The following is a 20,266-nucleotide window of genomic DNA, read 5'->3' as shown; positions in this document are numbered from 1 at the left end:
GGTTTCCAGTCTCCCCACGTTTCTTCTTTAACATTTCCTGCCTTACCTACAATACCCTTTATGGGCAAGCCTCCATATTCCTGAACACCAAATATCCTGTCACTATCCTATGCCACTATTCCATCAGCCACACCATTTTCTGCTGCCATTGCTGTGTACCTGCTCCTCCCCAATCCTAGAAAAAAGGACTTCTGCATCCTGACGAGTATCAGTCCCAATGCAGCCGTGATTGAGTGTTTTCTTATTTTTGGCCCACATTCTGTATAATGTATGTGCACAGCCTAGCCTACCCTAAGCATGCCTCATATGCCGTGCACATTACTGCCAGTGCTGCGCATGGCAATGGGCTTTTGAGGCTTAACTTTATCTTGGCCTGTCTTTCTAATCAAGCAACAATACAACAATTAAAATTAAAAAGTCTATTCCTTGCACCTTGAATAAGTAATGCTAAAATCGTAAGGAGATGAAGCAAGCATAACCATTTATTTTCCCTTTAAAACTTTACATATGTTTATAATCCTCACGAATGAAGGCATGTAGCCATTTCAGGATGACGATTTGGACAGCACACGTGTAATAATGTCCATATTAACATGTTCTTAGTACTTTCCTTCTGTGGTGTCTGTCTCGAGTAATTCTACCACGAAGAGTGGAAATGATTCCCTTGTTGAACAGCTTTTCTTTTCTAGCTATGTTTTCTTTTGTTTGAGTTCAGAAAGTTACTGTTGTATCAATACAGTTATTTGGTCTTAGCCTCAGCTTCTTCGGAATCATGTTTTTCCTGAGCTTCTTGCCGCCACTTTGCTTTCTTTGCTAGGTTCAAAGATGTCAGGGACTCGTGGCGTGCAGCAGCCTGCAAAAGTAAAATGATAAAAACATGAAACATTTTCTTTTTCTATATTAGGAAATGAAAAGTTACTTGCTTGTAATCCTTCTAGTTCTTCATCATGCATAGCTCCATTAAATTAATTAACAATAAAATTCTCCACCTATTTGAATGATCTCAGAGAATACTTTCCTTCAGCGAAAACTCTTTTCGTTTTAAGCAGATATAATTTTTTTGGGAATGCTACTTGTCCTACGTTTTTACTATTACATGTCTCAATTATCCCCGAGGAAGTTCAACAGAGAAGCATGAAGCACTAACATTCTCCTTTGACTAAAACTGACAATGGAAGCATACATGGCCTCCATTTAAAAATGAAAGTAGAATATGGGATAATGTCATCACTGCGAGGGGTGCACGTGTGCCCGCAATTCTATGTGGGGGACTCGGGTATAAAAAACATATAACGGGTTTATGGGAGGGCAGGGGTTACCCCCTTTTCCTCTGCACATAATTGCGGTGAATAGTTCAGAAAAAACTCCTCATTTTCGGATTCAGCATTATAGATTCGCAGGGATCACATAGATCCGTAGAATATCAGCACATAAAAGGCGGACAACCTCCCCTGCTATCCCCGGGTGTATCAAAGTGTCAGTTAACTTCTGTTCAATTTGACATAATGGACAAGCAAGAGTCTCTTTCACACACTCCACAACTTCCTCCTTCCTCTCGCCTCTCTGAAAGACGGGCGGTCTGTTTATGAAATTATTAAAGGTAACCATGCTAGCAAACTAGGAGTCACTAGTAAGTCACTTTGCTATCCTCAACGTGGGACTTCATTAACATGATTAGAATGGAAGTGCACCCGCAACACGGAAGTGGCAGACAGGATAGGAAGGAAGAATTGAGAGGTGCGAGAATCGCAAAGAAAGAATTGACCAAACAGGTTTCTTAAGATACAAGAGTACATGTCGCATCTCATCTGAGCATCCACATTAAGACAATAGTGAGCAGCGAACGTGTGGGCTGATCCCCCAACAGCAGTCATGGAAATCACGGACATTTTGACACATCTGAGGAGAGCTGCAGCTGCTGCCTTTCCTTAAGTTAGTTGAGTGAGCTGCAGGTTTATTAGGTTTCTGATAGCATAAAGTGATACCTGCAACAATCCGTTTAGATATGCACTGCTTAGTTGCAGGGAAACCCGCTTTTACATCATTAACAAAGTTAACGTAATTAATAAAAAGTTCTTTTTACTCTCTGTCATCCATAAATAGTATCTCAGAGCCCTTTCTTACATTAAAAGTGTGATCTGACCTTTGATCAGGAGCGTTAAGGAAGAATGTTAGTGCTAAGGTGTAATTCATGTTTAATTCAGACACTAATTTGAAAAAGAAGGGTTTGTTCTAAGGGGCACCTTGTAAAAAAATCATGACGGGTCCTTACACAAATACGCTTAATTTTACTAACCCTCCGTACGGCTGATCTGACCACTAAGAAAGCCACTTTCCAAGAAATATGCTGTAAATCATATGTATGCATTGGTTCAGGGGTGAAGGGGGCATTGCATTATCCAGAACAATATTCAATAGCCACCGAGAAGAAGGATGCTCACATGAGGATAACATTTCTGCAGAAGTTCTTAGAAATCCTTAATCGCAATAAATATTTTAAATGTTAAGTTTTATTGTTTTTCCATGTTTAATACAGTTACAGCATTTAAATTCACAATGAAATACATACCTGCGAGAAAAGGATAACCCATTATCCTACCTTGCCAGAGTCCCCCTGCCCCGGCACCAGTTACCCTTCATCCCCCTACCCTTCACATGGTCACCTTTTTTGAATCTTCATCATAGCTCGCCCCCCCTCCGCTGTCTTATTTTACCCCACATTTTCTCGTGTTTCCTAGGGCAGCCTGTATTCTTGTATACTATCTGTTCCATCGCAATGTTGCAGTCCATAAAGGCTTACCACTTGATCATAGATGGGGGTTCCCCACGCACCATACCCTTGCTATCCTTCTCTTTGCTACACTAAGGGCCAGGTCCATCATTATTATTATGGTATTTATTGAGCGCAGACCTAGCTTCGAGAAGTAACAGAGCGCTTTACAGAGGTATGCAACAATAAAGATACTGAACAGAGCGCTTTACAGAGGTATCCAACACTACAGATGCATAACGGAGCACTTTCCAGAGGTAACAACCGTACAGATATACTGCGGGGGGGGGGTAGAATACAGAGGGGCACAGAGGACGGCTACAGCTGTACCAGGTAGTGGGGAGTATAGAGGCGGGCGGCGTCTAGCGAGTCAGGTGCTGTGTGTGGGGCGATGTGATGGCGTAGGTCTTGAGGAAAGACTACTTGAAGAGGTGGGCCTTGAGTTTCAGAATTGTAGGAGTGTGGGGGCGAGTCTGATGCTGACGGGGAGGAGGTTCCATTGTCTTGGGGCGTAGGCAAAGAAGCCTTGTTTTCTGGTCCTTTGCAACAGATTTCAAGTCTGCACATGTCGTGGCTTCTGGTGGTGCGCTGTCTGCTGGAGATGCTGAGTTTCTCAGTGAGGTAGCTTGGTGACTTTAGGGTGACTGCCTTATAGATGATGCAGCAAGACTTGGAAGTTGATTCATGGGAGCCAGTGAAGGTCGATGAGGGCCGGGGTGATGTGGTCGTAGCTGCGTAGAGCCTGGATGAGATGTGCAGCCGTGTGACACTTCTCTGGGGCACAAGGGAGGCGACGAGTGGCCTTCGAGGAGTGCATTGCCCCGATCCAGGTGGGATAGGACTAGTGCTTTAACACTGGATCCAAAGCTGGACGGAGGGAGGAAGGGCTTGACTTTCAGCTGGAGAGAGAGCTGATACCAAGCTGTCTGAGTTTTCTTAGCTATGTGTGTCTTGAAGGAGAGGTGTTTGTTGATGTGGAACCCAAGGGACTTGGCGCAGGAGGTGAGCTCGGGTGTAAAGTCCTCAGAGTTCATGATTGATACCCGGGTCTGTAGGTCTGGGTGGTCGGTGTTGTTGGTGAGGAGTAGGAATTCGGTCTTGGAGGGGTTGAGCTTCAAGTATTCACAGGACATCCACGCCTGGATCAGCGAGTAGCAGGATTTGAGCCTATGGATGTCCTTGATGGAGTCGATCTTGAGGTATATCTGTGTGTCGTCTGCATATTGGTGGATGTCGATTTTGTGTGCGGCTAGGAGGGCTCTCAGCAGCTCCATGTATAGATTGAAGATCACTGGAGAGAGGATGGAACCCTAAGCCATTGCTGTCACCTGTGGAATCCCTATCTAGAAGAGTCCGGCTGAAGAAACTACTGGCGATTGGCGAGGAGGGACTTGAACCAGCGTAGGACAAGGTTGCTGATCACCATGTGCCGATGTAGGGTGTCTGTAAGCGCCTGCTGGTCTACTGTGTCGAAAGCAGCTTAGAGATCGAGTAGAACCTGGAGACAGGGGAGGCCATTGTCAAGGATGTTGAGATAATCGTTGACCACCTGCATGGTTGTTGTCTAAATGCTGCATCTGGGTCTGAACCAGGATAGGTAGGTTTGGAGGAGATTGTTGGTGTCGATGTGTTGCTACAGTTGTGCAGCTATCGCTTTCCCGATGATCTTACCTAGGAAGGGAAGATGGGTAATGGGGCGCTTGTTAACTAGGTTGTCAGGGTCCAGAGTGGGTTTCTTCAGTAGAGGGAGGATTTGTCCTGTTGTTAGGGTTGATGGGAAGGTGCCTTGAGTTAGGGAGCTGTTGATGATCTCCAAGTAGTGAAGGAGAGTTTCTGCGGGGAAGGTCTTGAGAATGGATGCTGGGAGGATGACGTCTGTATACGATAGGGCGGCCTTTGTTTCTACCAGGTGCTCTGTCGAGAGTGTCTTGAATGTTGTCCACGGTGTGGAGATTTCGCGAGGAGGGACGTGCGTTTGGTCTGTGGATGCACAGCTGGTGTCTATGTGCTGGCGAATCTTGCTGATTTTGTCGATGAAGAGAGGGTTGATGGCAGTAGATTTTTTCGATGGAGTGTGGATGGCAGGGTCGGGTAGCGGGTTGACACAGTGCTTAACTGCTTTGAAGAGGGCTCTGCTTTTGTTGTTGGCTTCTGCTATGGGATTTTGATAGTAGGAGGCCTTGGCTGTGTTGATTAGTTGTCAGTGCATTGCTCCGAGTTCCTTCAGGAGCACCTGGTCGGATGCAGTCCTGGGGCGGCACAAGGTTTCTCTCGTATCCTGAAGACTCTTTTGCTGAGGTTGATTTCTTGCTTGTACCAGGGTGCTGACGGTTTCTGTTTGCAGGTGCGTTGTTTCAGAGGCGGGTGACAGACGATGGAGGCTGAGAGTGTGGTGTTGAGTGCTTCCAGTAGAGAGTCGCAGTTCGGTTGGAGGTGTTCAGTGCATTTAAGATGAAGTTTGGGGTGGTCTTCCGTGAGGGCTTCTACCGGGAAGTTCTTGAAGGACCTGAAGGTTTGTCTGATGGGTTTCTGCTGGGAGTGCTTGACTGGGGTGGAGTGCAGGATGTTGAAAGGCATGGCTAGGTTGTCAGACCAGTCAAGCGGGAGAGGAGAGTTGTAGTGGAGGGCAGATGATGATAAGGTCCAGGATTTTACCTTTCTCATGTGTTCGGTCTTTCGTGTGCTGGGTGAGGCTGAGGGTGTCAAGAAGGCAGAGGAGAGCTTCCTTCATTGGTTTGGTGGCCTTGTTGCCTGGGAGGTTGAAGTCGCCTAGGAAGATATTGTTGGCATGTGTGACGGACATGGTAGTGACTAGGTCGGTGAAGTCTTCAATGAAGGCGGTATTGGGTTTGGGTGGTCTGTAGGTGAGAGCGGGAAGTGGCAGGAGAAGACTTTGAAGGAGCCAATTTTGTTGACGTCAAGTCTGGTGCATGTCAGGGCGTGCTTACCTGTTGGTTGAGCAGGGGTTCTGGCCCTGGGGTCTCCCAGTCCGAACAGGTCCAAACAGGAACTGCCATTTTCTCCTCTGCTCTTCACTTCGGATGCCTGTGCAAGAGATGCCCTTGATCTAAGAGTTAAGCGCAGAAAGAAAGGGGCAGGGCCAAGACGTTGGGTGGGGCTTAGGGCATGTGACCTGTATCCACTTGAAACGGCTCACCAACTGCAAAGGAAAAGAGGGTGGAGGGATGCTTAAGTAGGGGAAAAGGGCAGCAAAACAGGAAGGCACCAACAGTGTAAAGTGATTGACAGGTGGGCAGGGCTTATGTCACATGACCGAGACCTAGCCCATCAGTGTTCTGTCATAAGTTGTCAGTGCAGCTTCACCCCATAATCCCAGCAAGCATAGTAGAGGATCTGCTTCAATCTCTTCCCCCACTACTGTCGCAATTCCTTTCTCAAATATATTTGAATTTGGGGCACAGCCACATCATGTGGCACTATGTCCCCCCCTCCGTTTTGCATTCTGGGCAAATATCACTGTCCCTCCTCCCTGTTTTGTGGAGCACCTGAGGTGTATAATAAATACTGTACAGAATTTTAACACTGAATCATGGGGTACTTCACATGTATAGCCATCTCTCTTGTAGAGTGCAGGGCACGTTCCCAGTCTCCTTCTTCTAGCAGACAGATTCCTCTTCCATTTCTCCCTTAATTTCTTAAACAGTTTAGCCATTACCCCTGCTATGCACCTATAAATCACAGGAATCATTTAAAAGTATTACTAAGACAGTGGCTTTTTGTAAGCTATTCCAGTTGCTAAATGTATGTGACTCCTTATACATTTAGGGGTCCCAACTGTGATGTGCTGCATCATATATATGTATTGTATGTCAGCATTTTGTGTGTTCACATTTTCCATTGTGAAAGAAATACACTGAGACCTTAATTCTGTGAAGAACACACTGCATTCACTGGGGTGGTAAATGATTGCTTACATTGAAAGAAAAAACCTACATAGACAGCCACCATTTCTGAAATGCCTATGGATTTAGCTGACTGGCCATGCATTTAATGGCCACTTACGATGTCTCCAGATAGGGGGGCACAGGTGTCCTATCTGAGGTCAATCGTGATAGGAAAGTTGTCACCACTCCAAGGACAGTGATGTTGGTGCAGCCCCCTGGCTGCTATAAGTAAATTAGCCTGTCAAATGTTGAAGAAGAACCTGAGGGGATTCCTCTTCGTAAGAACTGCTGTCCGTTGCTTGTTTTGTTTAATCTTCATGACTGGCTGCAGACTTTTTTTCAAACCATCCAGCTTGGCCTCCTTTCCCAAAGGAACGGTCTGAACTCCAACAGTGCCAAGGTTTGGAGCGAAGATGGAACCAAAATCTACTGTCTCATGGTCCAGGCGTGTCCACGAAGCCTCTGCAGCTTCCAACCAAACAAGTCTGCACCGGAAAACCGATATTGCAACCAACTCCTGAAGCCGGGTATCAAAGAAGGACAAAGTCGCCAGAGCAGTTTGTGGCTCTAGAAAAGCTGTGTGCCTCAAGGATTACTAATAAGTGTAGGAATCAGGCACTGCTTCCATGTGTCTGGCCTCAAATAGAAAAAAAGCAGATAAAGTTATGCAACACACATCTATATGAGGAGGTAGCACGTGTTTTGTGTAACAATCGTGCGCTCATAAGTAAAGCAGGCAATCGTCCACCAGGGGCCAGAATATCTAACATTTACATGAGCTCTAAAAAGGGAGCAAATGCTTTGATAATATAGAATGGAGCAAAGCGGATTTGTCACAGTCGGTATTATCTAAAAAACAATTACACTGGGGCAAAAATAAATCATACTGTTTTTTGTACTATGTTTGCAGGATAACATAAAAGGAAATATGCTACATTTCTTTTCATGTTACTCATCAAACATAGCAAATAAAACAGTCTCTTTCCTTTTTGTCCTTGTGAAAACATGTTTAGATAATACAAATTGGGGCTAAATCTGTTTGCGCCATTCCCAATTATCTAAGCAGTAAAATCGGTGCTAAATTCATTTGCTCCCATTTTGTGCACTAATACAAAGCTTTGCTACTGATATGATAGGTTATTTATGATATGTTAGGTTATTTATAACGCTCTTAACATCCAGGGGTTTCTAAGCGCGGACCCTGGGATCGAACCTGTGGTGCTCCCTGTCGTTTTGCTTCCAAGTCGATCACGTTGTCCCTGAGCAATCCTCCCGAGACTAATGCGGCGCTCGGTGTCCCGTGGGATCATTCGAAGTGCTCGTCTCCCCAACTAAGGTGTTCCATAGAGCCTTCTAAGGCCCTGTCACTGCTGCCGTACTTATGTAGTGTAGGGCACAGAAAGAGGCCAATGGGGCGGGGCCCCTCTGCCATGGAGGCGCTTTGGAAAAGAAAGAACACCTTTTCCATGCTCGGAGCCACAGGGGAAAAAAAGAAACCCTTTGGATGGAAAACCACCTGTGTGGAAAACGCACCCCTTCTGCGCCCTGAAACCTATCTGCATCTGCGACCGAGCTACAGAAACAAAAGTAAAGGACACAGACCTCCCGACATTGGCAAGAGGGCTTTGCAAATGTTGCCCATCTTAAGACCAAAGGTGCCCCTGTTTAGAAAGATACCCAGTCTCTGGAAAGAAGTGAACATTTATATTATTTAGCAGTTCAGCAGGGTCTTGGATTTCACCCAGATAATAATAATAATCCTTGCAGGCATGCTCGTTCTCACAGAAAGTGTGGCAATATAATGAGCTATTACATAAAAGGACTCACCATGCTGGGCCTTGGCTCTCTTAGTCGTCCCCTAGCGGGTTAAAAAAGAAATCCTCTCTCTGGAGAAGAGAGACCTGCATCCCTGTAGTCTCTCCATGCACTCGTGGCCACATTAGGAGGCCTATATACTGTACACCCCATAGAAAAAATTACCTCTCCTTAAGGAACCTTCTTTCCCTCATCTTTAGCGTGCCACGACTGACTGAAGAGAGGGTCAACTCACAAACACCCGGAGCCCATGCAGATCATATGTGACGCGGGTCATTCCAAGGGCGGGGGATCTCATCTGGAAAACACAAGTGAAGAGGGCATCTGTAAACCTCAGCCCCCCTCTGAACTCAAGAAAGCAGTGTTGGCCTCTCAAACTGCCAGCCCCTGCTGTGCCACTATGAGAAATATTGGAAAGACAGTCACTGCCTGCTTCCTCTTGAGAATCCTGCACCTCTCTGTCTGTAAAGTAAAAAGAATAATACCCTGTGTTCTTCACAGCACATTCTGTCCTTCGACAGAGTTTTTAAGATTATTCTCTTTGCTGTCTTAAATTTCAAAAGAAGCAGCCTGTCCAGCCCTCCAACCCCAGCGATTCCAGAGCTATAGCCATCCTCCTGCTAGAGAAGTAAGTAGAGATACTGCCAGGAAGCTTCACAGCTCCACTGGCATCATTCTTCAGGTGAGGGAAAAAAAAGGGGTAGACCTGCGCTTTAGCCCTGATCCTTCAGGTATAGTACAGAAATATCCAAGATTGGATCAGTGAGAAGAGATGACACTCTTTAGTGCATATTCACATTTTATTAGCCAAATTTAGCATATAAGAAAACCATGTTCCACAATATAAAATTCATAAAAAACTTTTTCATATCAACATTCATAGCCACATACAGAGCTCATTCTTGCATTCACACACAATATCAGTACCAATGGTATTTCATCTCTCATTGGGTTTCAAGTATACAACTTCATTGCCTAAGTACCCTAATAGACCCAGTCCCTAAAATTAGGTGTCGTGGTGTATCTAACACCAATTTTTCGGGTCAGGTATTTGTCACACAGAAACGTCGACACGTGTTTCGGTCGGAGACCTTCCTCAGGACGTGAGGCAAAGCAAAGTTCTTCGCCCCGATTCTTAATATAGGTGGGCCCGTGACCAATCTAAAAACAACCATAAAAACAGAGTGTCATCCCATTTTGTTTTTTAAGGTGACTATAAGTGTCACAATGTGTTACAGATATCTCGACACATTCGAACCCTACTCACCCCCAAGTTCCAAGTCGAGGGAAGATGAACAGGATATCGGAAAATTAATCCTCCACTAGCCTCAGTGCAACTACTGAACCTGTGGAACCAATACAACTATCCAGATGGGGGTATCTAATTTCACCACCAGATTGTATCAATCATCGGCATCCACTAGAAGCCACACTTACTTGTGCCCATGGTACAGCTTGAGACCAAAAGTCGTGATGTTTCTACCGCGACCTTCGGCATAGAAATTGCACGCTTGATGTCCCATTTACTGTATTTCTGTCAAAAAACAGCATAGATGGCATATGAGTAAAATTCCATTTTTAACTCCACTACCAATTATGTGACTTATACGTTAGTGCATCATGCACCATCAGACTCCAATAAGGATAGTCTGACGGTACGACAAAACGTACTTAAAATAAGTATCACCAGACCCAGAGAACAATCTGGGAATAAAAAACCATGTACCAGTGCTGAGAGTACCATCTCTTTTAAAGTAACCCAAAGTGACAATGTTAAACACCCCGCGGGAGGTGATGGAAAATGGGAAGAACCCCCGTTGGACCAACTAATTGGAAGGCTCAATGCGAGTCCTGACATTATTAACACACGGAAAATGGAAAATTTACCATAAGGGTACACTCTCAAACGCGCTGATTGTATCGCGCAACTCATCTTTCAGTGACCATGCACCACTGACACCAGTGAGAGAGAACAGTACTCCACGCTCGTCCACAAGATCCACCTCGCCATGAGAGCATATCCAACCCGGCGGTCTGGGACCCGCAAGTGTGACACACCCCCAGCGTACGGGAGTGCCAAACAACAACAACAAAGATTGAAGGCACGCAAATTATCACGTGTCAGTTGTCCACCCTCCGATAACTCGCCCCATATTCAAAAAGACTCGCATGCTTGAACGTGTGTTCAACATGGCACATGTATTCCTGAACTTACCCGCACGGTAACCACGTCTGACTTCAAACCCTTTCAAAATAGCTGGATGCTAAACATAAGTGAGGGACTACCTCTTTTAAGAGGTACTCACGTCCCTAAACACTAAAAAAGGACCATGGCCCCAGGGTTAGCACAACTACCGTATCTCACTCGAAAATGGCAATTGAAAAAAAAAACGAATGAATAAAGGACTATCGTACTCATAGTACTAGTCTTTCTAAACATTAAAAGGAAGGAATGAAAGCCCGCAAAAAAATATATATATCCAGCATTATACGAGCACATAGATACACATTTACAAAGGAACAATGATGATATCAGAAGCCATAGCAATACCACCTGTTACCACTGGGACTACACCCAAACAGAGCCCAATATGATACCGTGAATGATACCAAAGGACCAAAAAACCGTCATCACGTTTCGTGTAGGAAACTTATTTTATGTGCAATGGTAAAAAGACCAAATATTGTCGAGCTCCCTAATTCAAGGAACTGAGTCCATTTGCATATACATAATCAAGTATCTCAAATCATTCTTAGGTTTGTTTTATAATTGTCCCTACAACAAAATAATTAATCGGCATAACATTCACAACAACCGATAAGTATATCTTTTTATATTTTGTTGTTTCAAACAAATGATATTGTCACAATGAAAACAGATTACTATACAATCTGATTGTACGGAAAAACAATCTGTTATAAAGCAGTAACACTTAAATATGTCACATTACATTCTCTATGGTACATAATCACCTAAGAGCTTTGTTTAGTTACCAGAATAATTCATTGGACCTATTTCTTTCGATTCGTGAATTTATATGTATCTTTATAGCCAAGCTCTTCAAAATATTGTAAACATGCATGGACACATGACCTTTTTATACACGATGGACACCAATCAACTTCCTCAACAGCACATTTCTAGTTGCCATATTTAAGGAAGTTAGATATGGACTTTTTGTAATTGGATCAATTGTTTGTGACCAAATTGTTCCATTCGACCGATATATTTAACCCTTTATCCACTGTATTAAGGGCATGAATCCACTTTTGTTCAATACGATGCAATATTTTACCAGTATCGCCTCCCCTCATATTAGGTTTGATATGCTGTAGTATAAACCATCTCATATCTGTATCTTTATGTTTCATTCTTACAAAATGCTCAACCAACGGTTTATCTGCTACTTTGTTCCGTATACAGCTTCTATGCTCAGATATGCGCTGTCGGATTTCCCGAGTTGTTTTGCCTACATACAATAAACGACATGGGCAGGTAATGATGTAAACTACATTTTTTGTAAGACAATTGGTATGGCAGTTCATCTTCCAGGTTCTCTTACCGTATTGAAACTCTCGTTTTGTCTCTGTCAAGGGGCATGCAACACAACCGCCACATTTATAGTGGCCAATAATGGGTGGTAATCCCCATTGATCATTGATGGTAAGCTCTTTAGTTGGCTCTCGGTATGTGTGCACTAATCGCTGTCTAAGATTTTGATTGCGCTTAAATGCAAACATGGGTTTTTCTTTTAGAGATCCAAGTTGTTTTACTAGATGCCAATGTTTTCCTATTATTCGCTTAACATCCCCACTCACTGGGTTGAAAGTTGTAACACACACCAAGCGTTCAGATTTCATTTTGCTCTGTTTCATGAGACAAATTTCTCTGTTAGTATTTTCTGCCCTCTTCAATTGGTCCTTTACTAATCTTCTCGGGTACCCCCTGTTGGTCAACCTTTCCTTCAGTTGTTCTGCATGTACTTTAAACTCATCCCTCTCTGAGCAGTTTCTCTTGATCCGTAGGAACTGTCCATAGGGGAGGTTTTGGCGCAAACTAGCAGGATGAAAGCTGTCAAAATGCAGCAAAGTATTTTTATCAGTAGGTTTTTTAAACAGAGTCGTAATTAGTTGATTCCCATTCTTTTTGATCAAAAGATCAAGAAAACTGACTTGACGATCATTATGTTCAATAGTGAATTTTATGTTCACATCACAGCGATTCACCCATTCATGGAATTCCATCAGTGATGCGATAGACCCCCTCCATACAAGAAACACATCGTCAATGTAACGGTGCCACATTTTCAAATGTGTACTCAAAGTTGGATGATTTTTTAGCTCATTATCTTGTCCCAGTATGAACTAATCCTCATAATCAGCCATGTACAAATTGGCGATATCTGGGGCAAAAGTCGCTCCCATACTGACCCCTTTCTCCTGTTTATAGATCTGTTTTTTAAACAGGAAAAAGTTCTCAGTCATGGCCAACCTGATACATTCTTGAATAAATTCTGTGGGAGGCAAATGTGGTCTGGGCCTTTTGTCCAGATAGAGGCCCAAAATATGTAAGCACTCCAACTGCGGAATTGCTGTATACAATGATTCGACATCCATTGTTACAAGGATGTCACCTTCTTCCATTGTGATACCCCTAATGATGTTAATCATATGAGTTGAATCTCTTACATATGATGGCATCATTAGTACAAATGGTTTAAGAAAGAACGCTGCATACACAGATAAAGGTTCCAGCAGTGAATCAATAGCTGAAACGATAGGTCTACCAGGAGGATGAGTTGGATTTTTATGAATTTTGGGAGCGTATAAAATGCTGCCCTCTTGGGTTTCATTTTATTCAGAAAAACGCCCTCCTCGTCACTAATCCATTTTTCACCCAAAGCATGGTCTATCAGACTTCTTATCTCTTCTTGTAAACGTATTGTGGGGTCCCTCTCCAGTTTTTTATATGATTTTGTATCATCCAGAAGACCTCTACATACTGTTTCATAAGTGGATGTATCTTGAATTACAATCCCACCTCCCTTATCTGCAGGTTTTATAGTAATCGAATCATCATTACATAGTCTAGTGAGGCTAAGTCTCTCCATTTTAGACAAATTATCTGGTTTGTGGTTCTTTGACTTAATGGCCTCTAGTATTTCTCGTGTAACAATATTTTCGAATGCCATAATCTCGGGTGGACATGTATAGGGGGGTGGGGTGAAGCCAGATTTCAGTTTGAGACCACTGATGTTGGGTATTTTATCCCGGGTGGATCCCTTTTCATACGGATGAGCCGGAAGATATACCTCAAAAAAATGCTTGAGCCTGATGTTTCTAAAAAATCTATGGTGTTCCAATTCCATGTTAAAGGTATCAGCTCTCATTGTAGGGACATAGGAGAGCCCTTTGGACAGAAGGTCCAGATCCGGTTTGCTAAGAAGATGTTGAGATAGATTGAAGATGGGCATCTGATCTCCAGTCTCGGGGGTCACTGATTGGTGTACCATTGTCTGGTCCTCATTCCCTGTCCATATTGGGGCTGTTGCTGTCTGGGCCTGCCTCACTGTCCCCCTCTGAAAAAAAAACGTTGTTGTTGGTTTTGTCCTCTCCCATTCGTGCCGGGATTATGTGGCACATTTGGGGCAGGGTCTGATCCACTCGATGATCCTGAGGTATTAGAGAAATTAATAACAATTATTTCTCCGAAAGTTATATCCACTCACTGGGGGGTCAGTAAAGAAACCTTTTCTTAGATAGGGGTACGTTCTTTCTTCATTATAGTTTGAAATATCTTTTTTTAGCTTATTAATTTTTCTTTCTAAATTCAAACCTTTGAATTTCCTGATTTCTTCTTCTAAGGCTTCAAGTTGTTTTTTCGCATCTTTGATTGTGGTATTTTCCAAAAAAGCCTTTTCCAATATTTCCAACTCTATCCCTTGTTTTTTAGTTTCCTCCTGCGCTGTTTCAATAATTAACATTATCCAGTCCCGAGAACACCTGTTGCCAACCCCACTAAAGTTCTTCTGGAACTTGGGGTTGTCAATAAATATCCTCGGGATATTCTTTACCTGCAGGCCCTCTGGAATAATTCCAGCCCTTAAGTATTGTAACATGAACTGGCCATGAAGGTCAGTCCTTGTTAACTTTTTCATTTTTTGTAACATTTTTTCAACTTCATTAGTGGCAACTACTTTTTCCACTGTTGGGCCATCTCCAAACGGCACAATTGGTGTCTCCAGCAACTTCTTGTACTGATCATCCGAAAATGAAAAAAGATTCACATTTTCCATCTCGGATTATAGGATAAACGAGGAAAAATTCCTCACACAAATAAATGTGTAGACCCCTGCAGCCACGGGCTGTACTCGACAAGGGGAAAATAAAGGGGTAGACCTGCGCTTCAGGTTACAGCTTCAGAATCTACAGGTCAGAGCAATGGTGCATCCAGGAGCAGGTAGTGTGGTCATATTTTTATATTGGGGTGCGCTAAGGTTTTCTTTGTTTTTCCAATGTTGTGGTTTTTAATGCATGTTTTTGTAGTATACAGCTACCTTATAGCTAGAATTGACTCTTAAGATTGGGGTGAGTCCATAAACCTCGCAAACTATTTGTAAGTGGAAATAAGTGAAATTGTGCAGTAACTGTTTTGCATAGGACAGCAATCAAAGGGAACTAGGCAATGACTCTCAGTGCACAGACAAGACCTAAGAGACTGATTTTGTAGGCTATGTACATCATTTAAACTGCATAATATTGTCACACTATCGTTCAACTAGTCACTGGCGATATATTTGACTCCTATGCCCCGTCCCCTTTTTTCCACCAAAGCCAAGCCTCGTAATTCCACACGCTTTTCCCCGGTATCTTAACTTGTTTTTTTCTTTTCTCCATACAGAATTGGGAACACCGTCCACCAGTGCCCTAGCTCTGTCCCCGGCGCATGTCAGCGCTGATAGGCTTTACCAGGTGCCCTTTGTGCAAAGGTTCCTTCCCTACAGCAGATCCCCACCCACTCTGTCTACTATGCGTTGGTTGGGACCACGGCTGGGATGAATGCTCTGCGTGTGACTCCCTCACGCCCAGGCCGCTTAAGAACTGGTTAGAGCGTTGGAAGGAACTATTGAACAGAACTCCTCCTCAGAACATCAAGGACTACGCCCGGACGAAGACACAGAAGGTAGGTGCGTTATTCTCCAAGGCACCCCACAGAGGCGAATGCTTCCCGAGAAAGCCCTCTGGTGGGAGGGGTCAGTCTGGCCTCACATCAGCACGGGAGCACTGAGGCTCACGCAGCTACTGGCCTCACGGCCGAGGGGTCCAAGGACCCTACCAGTCCTGCAGCCGAGGGGCCTGTGAGCCCTACTATCACTGGGACCTGTCCCAAGGGGCATCGCCCTTAGACCGGGTCTTTACCCGAGGGGGCGCCTTCACGCAGAGCCAGCACTAACGGCCGGGAGGCCAAGGGCGCACAGCCTACTGGGTGTATACCTGAGGGGCAGGGCGGGGCAGAGCCAGTACAGGCCAAGCCCAGGAACACGCTGGCTACAGGTCCACGTTCCCAAGGCGCGGACAAGCTGGCAGCGGCTCAAGACAAAATGGCGTCCACACCAGAGCAGCAAAGGCGGAAAGCCTCGCTGGTAGGTGCAGAGGCCCGCCAGCCCACCGAACAGCAAAGGAGAAGTTTTGCTCCTAGGACAGACTGGGTACCACTGACCATCGTCACCTGGTCCACGTCTTATCCCAACAATCTCGGGGTCCAGGTACAGCGACACCCTGTACGGGCAGGGGCTGTGGAGGCAGCCGGCATATTCACCCCTGTGCAAAATCGCACTCAACCAGCATGTGAGGACAGATTATTTGACAAATTCATGTCCCTCATACGGTCCCTACAAATGGGCTCGATTCTCAGGGGTATCATTAAGGACATTTTGCCTTCGACACCCCAGGGGCGACCCACGCCAGCAAAGCCCATGGCTCCTCCTCTGGCTAATCACTGCAGCAGCCCAGTACTTAGGCTCCTGCAACCCCGGTGCAGGTCCAGACCCTCTCCACAGAGTACCCCGAAAGTAACTGGTACCAACCCTCTGGTGACAGAGGACCAGCAGAATACTGATGACGAGGAAGAGCAAGATACTCCCTCATCAGCAAAAGCCTTCCATGACAGGATTGCCGGCCGGTCAGAATACCTGGGTATTCCCCAGCCACAGAAGGAGCTCCCCGAAGCAGGAGTTCTGGCGTAGGTCCTGGCAGAGGCTAGGTCTGGTATCCCCCTACAAAAGGATGTGGAGGCCTTGCCAAAAAGGGTTGGCTCAAGCCCCACTCCACGCAACCCATCAACAAGAAGCTGGATGCTAGTTTCAGACAGACCGAGGGGGACAGCATACTGCTCTCTACACACCCGCAGCCTCTGTCATCAGTAATTGGGGCTGCATTCATGTATACCAAGCTCCAGGCCTCGTCATCCAGTACTGCCATGACAGCCCTCCTGAACAAGGAAGAAAAGACCCTTGAATCATATGGCAAGAAGGTCTACTCAAATGCCGGGCTGCACCTCAGGCAGTCTAATGCAGACGATATCCTCACTGCGGCCAATCAACGCCTGTGGAGGGAGGTTGTGGACTTTCTGCCTGACATCCCTAAGGACAAGCAAGCCTCCTTTAAAGTAGGCCTAGCTGAAGCCAAACTCGTTGCGCAGTACATTATGGAGGCTTCTGTGGGCCACATCGACACGGCTTATAGGGCAATCTGTCTGGCAACAAACATGAGGATGGCCTGGCTGAAAGCTACCCAGTTCAATCTGGATGTGCAGGATAGAATCTTGGACCTTCCGTTTGAGGGGGGAATGGGGAGTCTTCCACTCCTCCACTGATGAGGAGCTTGATAAGAAGAGCAGTCTCTGACTGCTAAGTCTCTGTCCATTCTCACCAAACTGGCACCTAAACCGTTCTCACAGGGACAGTCCCGGTCAGAAAAGGGATGTTCATTTGAAGGCTTCTGCAGGTTCCAGGACTGCAAAGCCAGACAGCTGGACAGGTCTTGCAGTTATCAACAAAGAAAATACTGCAAGGCGTCTCATAAGGGGTTCCTCCAGTCTGCCTCCTCTTCATCAGCCTCTGACCAGAAGAAACAATGACGATGTGTTTCAGGTCCACCGCACAACATTTGGAGGCATGCTGGCCCTACTCAGTCAGGCATGGCATGCGAAGTTCAAGGACGCTTGGGTCATCTCAGTGGTGTCCTGGGGCTTCCCGCTACCTCTTCCTTCTCCCCCTCTGTCTTCCCCTCGCCTCACATAGATCGGCACACCATCACTGCTAGCAGAGATTCGCTCCCTTGTAGAGAGTGAAGCAGTAGAGCAAGTTCCCCCCTCCCAGCAGTGGCAGGGCTTTTACTCCCACATCTTCGCTATCCAGAAAAAGAACCAGGCGGGCCTGCGTTTGGTGTGGATCTGTCTTCCCTGAATCTTTACCTATCCCTGCACAAGTTCAATATGGTTGCTGAGACCCTGCGTGGGGGAGACTGGATGTGTTCCCTTGCCCTGAAGGACGCGTATCTCCACATTCGCATTGTTCACCCTCGCCAGGCCTTCCTCAGGTTCTGAGTCATGGGCCTGCATTTTCAGTACAAGGTGCTGCCGTTTGTAGCCGAGGGGAAGCACGTCTACCCGTACTTCGATGACTGACTAGTCAGGGGTGCATCTCCGGAGCAGGTTCGGGACTCAGCAGACAGGCTCATCTCTACCCTATTCGAACTGGGTTTCTCAATCAACTACCAGAAGTGTCAGCTCATTCGTACACAGACGCTAGTGCCTCTAGGCCTGCTGTGGGACACACAGCAGCAGAGGGTATTCCCCAGGGGGGACAAGGTGGCAGCGATTCGATCAGCAGTCTCTCATTTCTGCAGCAGATGAATAACCACAGCTTGTTGGTAGCAACACCTCCTGGGCGTGCTGGCAGCATGTCTCCTGGCGGTCCTGTACACCAGGCTCAGCATGAGGAGGCTACAGTTGCATTTTGTGGATTCTTGGGATCAAGAATCTGGTCACCAGGGGGCCCCAGTCTCCATACCACAATGCCTGGACCACGACTATCAAAACCAGACAGTCCTTATCACAACCCTCTCTTTGCCTGAAGCCAATTTGCAGCCAGACTTTCCTCACAAGAGCACAGTCTGTAGGAGGATGAGAAAGCACCTAACAGACTAGGGGCTTGAGTGAAAAGGCAGGAGCAGCAGCAACAGAGCTAGAGGAAACAACAATAAGAGCTCTTTTAATGCTTTGTTCAAATATATCAACCGTATCAGACACCACCACCCTTTTTCCCACTCTTACCTGCTCCGTGAAGAACAAGACCCGTAACCTACTTGACCACAATGGAGGAAATGGAATGAAGAACCAAATAATGAAGTTCCAAGAAAAGTCCCGTAATCCCAATAGAAAAGCCGACAAGAGTTTGTGTTGTACTGCAGAGCGTCCTGGTATTAGTGTAAGGAGTGACTGAAGAAGAAAACAGGAGAGCGTCCACAGTATTCACTCAGGTATCCAAGGTAAACAACCCTCGTGATTCAGCAAAGCGTCCCAAGGAGTAGGCAAGTGAGTCCGTGTATGAGGGTGTGGAAGAAGGGACAAAATAGACAAAGAGCGGAGGAGAAAAGAAAGGAAACTTGAAGGGGAGCAGAATGCAGGTAAGTAACGGGTCCAGGCGGAAAATGGGAGGTACTCGGCCAGGTGTCGGAAGCGATATTCTGGGTTGCAGAGTTCCGGGAATGCGCCATAACCAAAACGGTAGGCAAAAGGAATATAGGTAACGTGAGCCGCGTCGGGGGTAACAGGAATCAATCCGAAGGGGCCAAAAAAACAGAAATCAGGGACGGTTCCAAGAGGTAATTCCGAAGTAACAGGCCAAGGAGTCAAAAACAGGATTCAATAAACAACGAGATTGCCAAAAAACTGATGCTACAAAACTGTCAGACAACTCAGTTAAGGAGCCAGCGTTCCGTGCGCGCAGCAAGAATAAGTACTATTCGCATACAGACGCGAACAACGGTCCGTGTGTGTCACGTGACCATAGCGCCTGACTCGAGTACTACCGCGGAACCGCCGTGTTTTCGGCATTGCGCTAAACGCCAAGGAATCCTCCAAGTACTTGGAGGGGCAATCGCAAGTCTTCGTGAGATGACATAAGGCCGATTCACGACAACGACCTCAGATGATGGCAACAGGAAGAGAACATTAGTATAAGCCGTATAGTTTCTTGTGTGATTAATGTAAACATCAGGATCTGAAGAAACATACAATGCTTCATAGTCACACCGCTAATTATGCTCTTTTCCTCATTTTGATAGTTCGGAACAGACAGCCTAGGTACCTCCAGCATTTCCTACCTGCTGCACTGTCCCTTTATAGTCTAACTCGTGCACTGTAGAGGCTTTTAGTCCTCTTTTAGACATCTTTTAAACGCGCACGGCAGCACGATTCTTGTAAAAAGATTGGAAAACGGTATATGTCTAAAAACACGGTGCTGGCAGCATTTAGCTTCCACCCTGATCCAGCACAAGTACTCCTTTAGCAATGTCAAGTCACGGAGTATATAAACTGCCACAGCACAATTTTTTGGACTTTGCACCCACCACAAAATCGTATTGCAATCTCCTCTTGCATGCTCGTGTTACTTTTAATCACAGTAAACTGCGTTTTATAGCCCATAGTTCACCATGGCGTTTAAACTTGATTCCTGCCACCGACAGGATACCAAAATGATAGCCCTTACCT

The 20,266-nt window shown here is 45.6% G+C and overlaps 1 protein-coding gene across 4 annotated transcripts in view; it reads right to left on the bottom strand.

Moving 5' to 3' along the window:
- The window catches only part of FAM162B (family with sequence similarity 162 member B), a 232,564-nt gene that overhangs the window by 5,001 nt on the left and 207,297 nt on the right, over positions 1–20,266 (bottom strand). For 2 of the 4 annotated variants that reach the window (XM_069606635.1, XM_069606636.1), the window contains exons 4-5: positions 9,928–10,024; positions 465–853 (exon numbers count right to left, since the gene is read on the bottom strand). The exons of 1 other annotated variant lie outside the window; for it this stretch is intronic. In XM_069606635.1, the coding sequence (XP_069462736.1) occupies positions 771–853; positions 9,928–10,024 (180 nt within the window). In that variant the 3' untranslated portion in view covers positions 465–770. Of the gene's footprint in view, positions 1–464; positions 854–9,927; positions 10,025–20,266 lie in introns of those variants that run through there. One more of the 4 variants, XM_069606637.1, reaches the window with a different exon arrangement.

The sequence above is a fragment of the Ambystoma mexicanum genome, chromosome 4p (genome assembly GCF_040938575.1).
Source record: "Ambystoma mexicanum isolate Mex_15411 chromosome 4p, UKY_AmexF1_1, whole genome shotgun sequence".
In the NCBI taxonomy this organism is placed as follows: domain Eukaryota; kingdom Metazoa; phylum Chordata; class Amphibia; order Caudata; family Ambystomatidae; genus Ambystoma; species Ambystoma mexicanum.
The sequence above is the reverse complement of the archived record's forward strand: the minus strand, read 5'-3'. Positions and strand labels throughout refer to the sequence as shown.